The sequence below is a fragment of the Adiantum capillus-veneris genome, chromosome 19 (genome assembly GCF_014529385.1).
Source record: "Adiantum capillus-veneris isolate H3 chromosome 19, ASM1452938v2, whole genome shotgun sequence".
NCBI classification, from domain to species: Eukaryota; Viridiplantae; Streptophyta; class Polypodiopsida; order Polypodiales; family Pteridaceae; genus Adiantum; species Adiantum capillus-veneris.
Window position 1 is genome coordinate 83,431,325 of NC_140949.1, and position 10,511 is coordinate 83,441,835.

General features: G+C 44.1%; 1 protein-coding gene across 1 annotated transcript; it reads left to right on the forward strand.

The window, feature by feature from the left end:
* Positions 1-237: 237 nt before the first annotated feature.
* Positions 238-3,273, forward strand: LOC147434344 (protein LOW PHOTOSYNTHETIC EFFICIENCY 1, chloroplastic-like). Its single transcript, XM_086490853.1, has one exon. It carries the CDS (start codon positions 368-370, stop codon positions 2,327-2,329), a length of 1,962 nt encoding a protein of 653 aa, XP_086346979.1. The 5' UTR covers positions 238-367; the 3' UTR covers positions 2,330-3,273.
* Positions 3,274-10,511: the final 7,238 nt, after the last annotated feature.

Here is a 10,511-nt window from a genome sequence, read left to right on the forward strand (position 1 = left end):
CCCTACAAGTGCTAGGATGGAGGAAGGGAGGGCTTCGTACACATAAAGATGAAGAGGGAGAGAGATATGTAGTGAGGGAGAGGGAGTGCATGGCGCTGCCTTCACGACCACTCCTGAAATTCACACCACGTTGAATGGCTTCGCTCCCCCAGAATCATACAAGATTCCATTAAAAAAATTGCGTCACCTACTTTTTTCATACTATGAAGTATGATACTCAAATTTGGAGAAGGTTCCCACTGATTTCAGTGCATCTGCTGATGGAGATAAACACGACGTCGTTTTTCCTCCATCGTTTGTGTAGGCGAGGCGGTACGTCTGGCTGATCGAGAATGACAAAGTGTGTGCGTATTTCTGAAGAGACGGGATGGTCTCTCTAAGCATATTCGCTGCCTCAACAGCAGACCTTCTTCAGCCGCAGCCACTGAAGCAGCAGGTATTTTCTAGGGTTTCTGTGCAACCCTTCAAGCTCCATCGCCTTCTCAGACAACCCAGCTCTTCATTGCTCATCAACAAGGACATACGCCCTCAAGTACATGTTTTAGACACTGTACACCTTCAAACGGTCGAGAATCCTGCGTCAGAACCCCGCTTTTTGCTGCAGAAAGCATTTTTGGAACAGCTTGCTCTCCAAGAGGCGAAAAGGAAACCCTCTGACAAGCCCACAGACGCTGCTGGGCGGGCAATCGCTCATTGCCTGCGGAATGTTCAGCAGGTGAGTCAAGTCGATGCATACCTTCATGGTCTCCAGCTTGACCCACATGCATTTACCACTGCTATACAAAAGCTTGGCCACTGGAAGATGGTTGAACAGGCCTTTATCCTTTTCCAATGGCTTCGAGTTCAGCCAGACCCAGACAAACAACCTAACGTGTTCATCGTCAGCAGCCTTCTCAGTGCCATGAAAGCATGCCGCTATTTCGTGCACTTCAATTTTGTCATGGATGAGGTCCGGCGGCGATGCATGGAGCCTAACCTTGTCATGTACAACATTATAATAGAATGTTATGAGCGGCAAGGATGTCATGCAGATGCCATGTCATATTTTGTTGAGCTTGTGCAGAGGAGTTTGGTTCCAAGCTACCCAACTTTCAAATCTCTTCTGTGGAGTGCTGAAAACTCGTTAAACCTTCGCCAATTGCTTACCACCTTCCTCTCTGCGAAGGATGCTCTCTTAGAAGCCGGCATGCAGAATGCGGTGGAGGAATTACGGGATGCTGCAAGTGCAATCTGCTCCAGAATTATAAGTGTGGGAATGCTAGAAAACAAAGGCTCTGACTATATTGTAAGGTTGCTTGAAATGGCAGAGCAGAGTACGTTGGAGCTCTCTGCGCCTCATTATGATCAGATTCTTTGGGATTGTCGGTCAGGATACATGCACTGTGCTGTGGCTAAGCATGTAATGACACAAAGGTGGAAAGTGAGCCCTCCTGTTGATGTTGGCTTGTGCAATCATGTAATGCAATTGATGGGGACAGAGAAAAAATGGTGGGCTGCCTTGGAAGTGTTTGAGAATATGAAAGAAAAGGGGCCTCCGCCCGATGAGACATCTTACTCACTTATAAGGTCGCAGTTCAACTTTCTTCTGAAGGCCTCTAAGGAGAGACGTACATGTCGCTGGAATATGCAGCTTTTAGAGAAGATGGAGGCTCATGGTATCAAGCCTGATCAGTATGCATGGGATACCACCTTAGTTGCTTGCGCATTGAAGGTGGACCCTGACTTAGCTGTGTATGTGTTTGAGAAAATGATAGAAAAAGGACATCAACCGAATGTTCTTTCTTACGGAGCTTTGCTTTCAACGCTAGAAAAGGGCGGGCTCTACGATAGAGCTGAACAAGTGTGGAAACACATGAGAAAAATGAGAGTCAAACCCAATATTAGGGCCTACACTATCATGATATCTGTTTACGGAGCTTCACAGAAGTATGAGGAATTGAGGTGGTTGCTCAATGAAATGTCTGCAGCAAAGGTGAACTGGACTCTAATTACCTACAATGCGCTTATCACGGTGTGTGCCAAGGCAAACAATGGACAGGGGGCACTAGAGTGGATGCAGAAACTAACTGGTGGTGGTTTTGAGCCAGATGATACCTCATATAGTCAGCTTGTAATAGCCTTATCTAAGGGAGGCCAAGCAGAGCTTGCAAAAACTATGTTTATCAGATCCAGACAGCTGGGTTTGGATGTTTCTCCTACAGCTGTTAATTGTTTAATCAAGGTTTGTAGCGCATGTGACATAGAGCTACCGGTAGATCTAGTTCCTCAGCTTGAGAAGCCTTCAAGCATGGAGTTTGGAGCTTTCGAGGATGAGCCACAATCTGACTAGCCAAAAGAGGGCAGTAATTTTAATGATGAGCTACGAGTTGCTGATTGGATGTGACATTGCCTCAAGATGTTGATTGGATGCCACATTGCCTCACTAAGGCAGGGAGATTTTGACACATCAAGCTGCATTCTTTTACCTGCTGGTAATGGCTAATGATATGTATCCTTCGGTGGCATGGGTCATACTATCAAGTCCATTAGTGGTGCTTACAGTGGAGATGTGCCTGGCTGCGTAAAACCTCTGCCATTACTCTATAGCGCAGTTTGTTCTTTGCCAGAATTATTACTTAATACAAAAAAATGCATATTTTCAGGTCTTGGGTTTGCCATAGACTTCTTCACAGGGAGTGATATGCAAAGGAAAAGAATGAAATATGATGTGAGATTGCTCTAAACATCGGATCAATTGTGTTTCTGTCTAAATCACACAAATGTTTCTTTATGGCTTTTTGTTGACAGATGAGGCACTAATGTCTCTCAACCGGCTCATTCACGAAGATTGAAGTGCAGGAGTCTTCCTCATTTCCCATGGTGTCTTGTTTGTACATCCTTTGAGGTGGACACAGCAGCAGTGCAGTTGTGCATTCTAATCTGAGCACTAATGTGAGTGAGCTTTAGGTTAGTAGATTATCAGGTTATTAAGAAACAACTCATGCTCTTTTTGGGCACGCTTGTGGGCTTTCTTTAGCAAGATGGAAGAATTAGACAGTGTAATGCTTATCCTGAATCAATGGGTCATGCCCACTGATAATGACTCGGTTATCCATACTCAAGTTACAGATGTTTCCAGTAGCAATTTTCGAGAGTTGGAAGAAGGGATTGCCCTCCCTGGCTTTAGAGCTTCTGTTTGATTGCTGTTTATCTTACAGATTGTGGTTTTCTTTTTGTTTCTTGTGAAGAGCTTTTGAGTCAGAGAGGCTATAGCCCCCCGTTATTTCATTAGAAGGCCCTGTATTCCTGGCTCGAATTTGAAGTTTTTATGTTTGAAAGCTTGTGAAGCTTGTATTATATGTGGTGGTTCACAGTGGTCATAAAATCCATTTAAAATTCTCTAGGTTATATTTGGAAATTTACAGGTTTCTTTGTCAAAGTTACATTCTATCATTCTGAGGCAAGTATCAAAGTTGGTCTTTTTTGCAAGGAAAACCTCTTTGTTAAAGCACTTCACCGCGAGGAAACGTATTGAACGAATTACACATGGCAAAATTTAAGAATGATGAATGCCAACAATGGCACAGCTCATGTCTTGTCCGGTTAAATTTTGCCCCATTTTGAGCCCGTTGTAAGTCCCTTCTCCCCTTATGAATTCACCAAAACAATGAGAGTGCTATCGCTGGTGTTGGTGAATATCAAAAAGCACGTAAGAAGGATTGAACATCATTCGTATAATGAAAGCTTATATGAGAGAATTGAATTGTAATGAAATGGTGTTTATGAGAGAGAGAGAGAGAGAGAGAGAGATTAAATGAAATGAAGTGTTATATTAAATGTCTTCAAAAGGCCAAAATGACCTATGAGACCAAACTGGCACAATCCTCATAAATCTGATACAATGTATGTCAGGTGTAACGGAATTGAAATGGTCAAGATATAGGTTTTACACGTCCATGAATCCTTTACTTTTTTTCTTGCATCTGTGATAACTTTTAGCTTCAATGATGGTTCCTTTGACTTTCCATGAAAAGAGAGAGAGAGAGAGAGAGAGAGAGAGATCTGATGGGGTCCCAACCAACCCTATCAAGGGCCCCCCACACCGTTGCCGATGTCGTATTTTGTTTCAATTGCGTAAATGGAATGTACACACAAGAAATACCTCAAGTGCAACTCTGCTGACTTGAATGGGGAATGTTGTCATAGTAACTCTTGAACATGAAGCACCTCTAGATTGATTTGATGCACCTTTGGATCCGTTTCGATGTGAGATTGTTGATGGTCCAAGGGATAGATCTGGGACTGAATTTTCCTCTCAATGCAAGAGGGATGAAGGACTGAAAATCCAAATCTCGATGATGCATATGATAAGCAACAATGGGAGCACTCAATGCAGCAAAGTAATGGCCGAGAAGAGGTCAATGGGCTGTCAAAGTATCGGACCACGTCTAGGAGGCTAGCGCTCATAGATTTTATACACCTCTAGCGACGAAAGGGCTAAAAATTGAAAGCGTTGGTTGATTTGCAAGGCTCCTGCCGGCACTAGGACTGGAAACTACAATCACTAGAATCTACTGCTAGAAAACGCTAGGTTGGTCTACTACTCTACAAAAACATTGAGGCTCTCCTCCAGCTAGCGTTTCCAAATATGATGCCAATCGATGGAGCTCTTGCTCCCTTTATAGGCCAGAATTTGGGCTTATAAATCTCCTAAGGCTCAGGTAGGGCAAAACCTCTGTCAAATTCCCTAAACATAGATCATCAAATGATTTACCAATAAGTTCGATTGGGGATAGTTTTTGGGTGAAATTGTCATACATCTATCCGTCGATCGACGTCGGGAATGGCTCGTTGGACTCCTCTAATCTAAAACTATTGCACGACATACCAGATGTCCACTATAGTGTAACAACATCTGTCAAAATGCGTATACAAACCATTTATGCAAAAGGGTTCCAAATTTGGAAAACCTAATCTAATAGACTTGTTCGGACATGCATGTCCTACGAACAGACTCACAAAATTTTCGGTAATAATACTCCTAGGATTCTAGATACTCCTATCTATGGATAGGTGGAAAAGTGGCTCTGGAAGTCGATGAGCATGTTTACATGGCTCACAGTGTTGGGTTAAAGGCCTGTGTGCCCGGCTGCCCGTTGTTTAGCCGCCCATGTACAGCCATTCTTTTACTCATTCATAATAACCATACTCAGAACTACACATTGTAGTGTGAGTACCGCCCCGCCACACACTATGTCTATCTCCTTCTTCGTGCTGGCTCTGTGTGTGTGTGCTCTCCGATCCCAACGAGTGGTATCAGAGCTTGGTAGTGAGAGCATTGAGAGCTTCATCATCATTGTTGAGTGTGCTGAAAATTGCTGTTGTTTCATTATCGTTTTTCGGTCTCGCGCACGCGCGCATTTCTAAAGAGCAGAAGGTTTTTCTGAGCTTGGCATTGGAAGGTTCAGCACCCCGCGAGTATTTTCAGCAGGTGTCCTGCGGTTTCACCCCCCTTTCGGAGCCATTCGTGCCATCAAAAATCCCATCCGAGCTACAGACTGGGAGCTGCGTTTTTTCAGCTCTCTTTGGTAGTTTTCTGCTGCTGCAAAGCTTCCATAGCCATTACAGGTGCCATTGTTGTAGTGTCTTCCACTTACATGAGCCCACAGCTCATTTGAGAGTGTGTAGCCTCTTCTTGGAGTGGCCTCATACACACAGATAGAGTGGGATTTTGGCGGCATTGTCTTCTTCGACTACAGGTACAGGTGCAGGTACAAGTACAGGTTACAGGGAGCTGGGAGCTTTGGATACAGGTTTCTTCCGTGGTTACAAAACATGTATTTTGACTGTGGGACAGCCATGTATATGGTTGTGGTTTGAGTGGGAGCTTCTACTTTTCTGGGCAGTCTGTTTATGCGTGTTCTTGAGCTACAGGTTTACATCATCTATGTATGTTGATGGATGTGGATATGGCAGTTTGACAGACACTCTTTATGGATGATATTGTGGAGATTTGGTTCACTTATACATAGAGCTGGTTTGCTCTTGCTTGCAGTGTTGCGGTTTGAGTACGGACAGGTACTTGGTTGACAGTAGAGATTGGACTTCGTTGAGCTTGTGCATTGGTTATATGCTCACTTGGATCCATTTATGCTCACGGATTTGTGTAAGCTTGGTCAGCTTATGTCTCTACTGTGGTTATTCAGACATGGAGTATGTTTATGCCTCTATGACAGCTCATTGTTGATGCATTTTGTGGCACGGTTTGCCTAGGCCGGTTGAGTTACAGGTGTCACAGGTTTATGCATTTTTTTGTGGATTTCTACGTACGTTTTTTTACCATATTATGGGCTGATTTATACTCTATGCGTTTTCTCTTTAATTGAGCAGCAGGTATTATCAGATTTGTAGCACTACTTTGTTGTGGCAGTTTGTTGGTTGGTTACAGGTTTCTGATTGTTGCATTCTTGTTGTAATGGGCACTAAAGAGGACACAGTTTTCAATATTGAGAAGTTGGATGGTGCTAACTTTTCATATTGGAAAGATCAGATTTGGGATGTCTTCGTGCAGAAGAAATAGATTCAACCTCTAAACTTGCAGGGAGTTAAGCCAGAGAACATGGAGAGGGATGATTGGGAGGAGTTGGATGAGATGTGCAGGTCTACCATTAGGCTTTCCCTTTCAAAGTCTGTTTATTACAATGTGAAAGATGCACAGGGTGGAGCTTATGAGCTATGGCAGTGGATTTGCGATATGTATGATAAGCATTCGGCTACTTCCATGGTGTATTGGATTAAAAAGCTTATTGATTTGCGAATGGAGGAAGGTGCTTCCATGAATGCGCATTTGAATGAGTTCAATACAATTTTCAGCCAACTTGCTGCATAGAAAATTACGTTTGAGGACAATGTAAAAGCTATGTTTTTACTTGTCACGTTGCCTGAGTCATGGGACACATTTAGGACAGCCATAAGTAACTTGGTTCCTGCGGATGAGTTGACAAGTACTAATGTGGAGTCTAGTCTTCTCACGGAAGAGATTAATCGAAAGAATAATGCAGGTAGTAAGTCTTCTAGTGCAATGGTTGTCAGAGGCAGGACTATGGACAAGTATAAGTCCAACAGGGGTAAATCTAGAAGCAAGTCCCGTGCAGGCACAAGTAAAAAGGATGGGAATGTTTTCATTGTGGTAGAAAAGGCCATTTCAAAATGGATTGCTACAAGTGGAAAAGGGAAAATGGAGATGGTAAGAAGAAAGACCATGATGCTAAGGACAAGCCTAAGTCCAACGTCAAGATTGAGGAGTTAAATGCAACACAGGGAGAGTGTAGCTCTCAAGATGACCATGTATGTGCTCCGACTAGTGCTACTAGTGAAGAGCTTGGTGATGTGTTGCTTGCATCCTATTTTGATGATGCTTTTCTTCTCACTCATGAGAGTAGTATGCCTATGGATTGGGTCATTGACAGTGGTGCTTCTTTCATGTTACGCCTCATAGGTAGTGGTTTCATGACTATGATGCTTCGAGCACAGGTACTGTCAGGATTGCCGATGGGCGTTCTATGCAGATTCATGGCATTAGGGATATTCATTTGGCTATGCCAAACTCTACTACGTTTGTCTTGCAGCGTGTGCGTCATTTGCCGGCTCTTGCAAAAAGCTTGATTAGTGTGGGTCAGTTGGATTCACTTGGTTTCAATGTATCTTTTGGTGATGGAGGTTGGAAGCTCACTAAGGGCAGCCTTGTTTTGGTAAAAGGTGCTAAGAGGAATACGTTGTATTCCCTTTCTGTAGCTAGTGTGGATGATCACATTGTGGGGATCACTGAGCAACCTCCTGCTTCTTTAAGGCATCAACGTTTGGGGCATATGTCACTGAAAGGTTTGAAGTTGTTGGCACGTGCAGATTACATTCCCGTTTCAGATTTTGGTGGTTTTGAGTTTTGTGAGCATTGCCTTTATGGTCGACATGCTTGGTCTTCTCATAAGAAGAGTGTTCCACATAGATCTTTGGAAAAGCTAGCTTTGGTGCATAGTGATGTATGTGGGCCGATGCCCAATGCTTCTCTTGGAGGTGCTATGTACTTTGTTACGTTCATTGATGATGCTAGCAGGAAGGTATGGGCATACCCCATTTGTAAGAAGGATATGGTGTTTGATATATTTAAGCAATGGTTGGCTCTTGTTGAGAACCAATCAGGTTGTAAGTTGAAGTGCTTACGTACGGACAATGGGGGTGAATTTATGTCTCATGCTTTCACTACATTATGTGTTGAGAAGGGTATACGGCGTGAGCTTAGTGCTCCCTATACACCTCCTCAAAATGGTGTGGCAGAGCACATGAACAGGACTATACAGGAGAAAGTCCGTAATATGCTTTCTATGGCTGGTTTGTCAGATGGATTTTGGACTGAAGCAGTTGCCACTTCTTTGCATTTGATAAATCGTTCACCTGTTCCTTTGGGCTTCAAAGTGCCTGAAGAGGTATGGAAAGGTTTGCCACCTTCGTATGGTCACCTTCGTGTTTTTGGCTGTGAAGCTTATGTACATGTACCTAAGGCAAAACGCAGCAAATTGGATCCAAAGAGCAAGAGATGTATCTTCTTGGGTTATGGTAGCTCTGGTGAGATGGGTTATCGATTGTGGGATCCTATTGACAGGAAGATTGTGCGTAGCCATGATGTTGTTTTTCATGAGGACTCTATGTATAGAGCATCACCGCGAACGGTTGAGGTTCGGCGTGTGATATTTGAGGAGGATGGTCATCAGTATGATGGTCCCATGGCTGCTCATGGGCAGCCCATTGACCCTCAGGTGGGAGATCAGCCCTTGTTGGGAGATCATGTAGATGTGGGACAGCAAGATGCACCTCCTGCACATTTTTTGAGGCGTTCAGGACAGCCTCAGCGTTTTGTGCCTTCTATGGATTATGTATTGTTGACTGATTGCGGGGAGCCATCATGTTATGATGAGGCCATGTCTAGTGTTGACAAGCTCAAGTGGGAGCAGGCTATGCAGTCAGAGATGGATTCGTTGATCCAAAATGATACGTGGGAGCTTACTCCTTTGCCAAAGGGTAAGAAGGCACTACCATGTAAGTGGGTTTACAAGATAAAATTGTGTTCAATGGATGCAAAGCCTAGGTACAAAGCAAGGCTTGTGGCTAAAGGATTCAAGCAACAGAAGGGCATTGATTTTGATGAGATCTTCTCCCCAGTGGTGAAGATGTCTACTTTGCGTATGTTGTTTGCTTTGGTAGCTACAGAAGACATGGAGTTGAAGCAAATGGATGTAAAGACAGCTTTCTTACATCCGGACTTGCACGAGGATTTGTACATGGAGCAACCAAGTGGGTTTGTTATTCATGGTTCAAAGAAGATGGTATGCCAGCTTCTTAAGACCTTGTATGGGCTGAAGCAATCACCTCATGAATGGTACAGTAAGTTTGATGCATTCATGAGTTCATTGGGCTATGTACGCAGTTATGAGGACCCATGCCTCTATACTCGCAAGGCTGCAGATGGCAGTCTTATTGTTTTGGTTTTGTATGTGGATGACATGCTAATCGCAGGGAAGTGTATTTCTGATGTGGATGCCTTGAAACATAGGCTACATGAGACCTTTGCCATGAAGGATCTTGGGGATGCCAGTCATATTTTGGGTATGCGGATCACTGGTGATCGTTCTCGCAGGGTGCTCTTTCTTAGTCAAAAAGAGTACATTGACAGGGTGCTTGAGCGTTTTCATATGGAAGGGGGGAAGGCCATTAGTACCCCGTTGCCTCCATATGTAAAACTCAGCCATGATGACTGCCCTCAGACAAATTTGGAGACTGCAGAGATGTCTCAAATTCCCTATGCGTCAGCTGTTGGTTCCTTGATGTATGCCATGGTGGCTACGCGTCCAGATCTTGCTCATGCAGTTGGTGTGGTTAGCAGGTACATGTCTCACCCGGGCAAGCGTCATTGGGATGCAGTGAGAGGTATTCTCAGATACTTGAGAGGGACTTCAGAGTTGTCCCTATGTTATGGTGAGAAGGATATGTCTGTTTGCGGATATACAGATTCAAACTATGAAGGGTCAGTGGACTCGAGGAAGTCTACTAGTGGCTATGTGTTCACAGTTGCAGGTGGACCGGTTTCGTGGGCATCACGTTTACAGCCATGCATTGCTTTGAGCACTACAGAAGCTGAATATATGGCTTCCACTGAGGCTGCCAAGGAGTCCATATGGCTCTCACGACTAGTGGGAGATCTTGGTATGGCTGGTGATGCTCCGATGCTACATTGTGATAGCCAGAGTGCCATAGCGTTGGCACGGAATCCTGTCTTCCATGCGAAGACAAAGCACATTGAGGTGAGGTATCACTTCATACGAGAGGTGCTAGAGGACAAGCGCATAGAGCTTGTCAAGGTACACATTGACGATAACCCTTCTGATCTACTCACGAAGTCGTTAGCCTCACAGCGGTTTGCACACTGTAGATCGCTGATGGGTATGGCTTGACTTCTTTTGCTGTACTTTGGCCACTTT

What these genes read in the sequence shown, in the direction of transcription:
- LOC147434344 (XM_086490853.1), top strand. Translation starts at nt 368, where the DNA reads ATGGTCTCTCTAAGCATATTCGCTGCCTCAACAGCAGACCTTCTTCAG.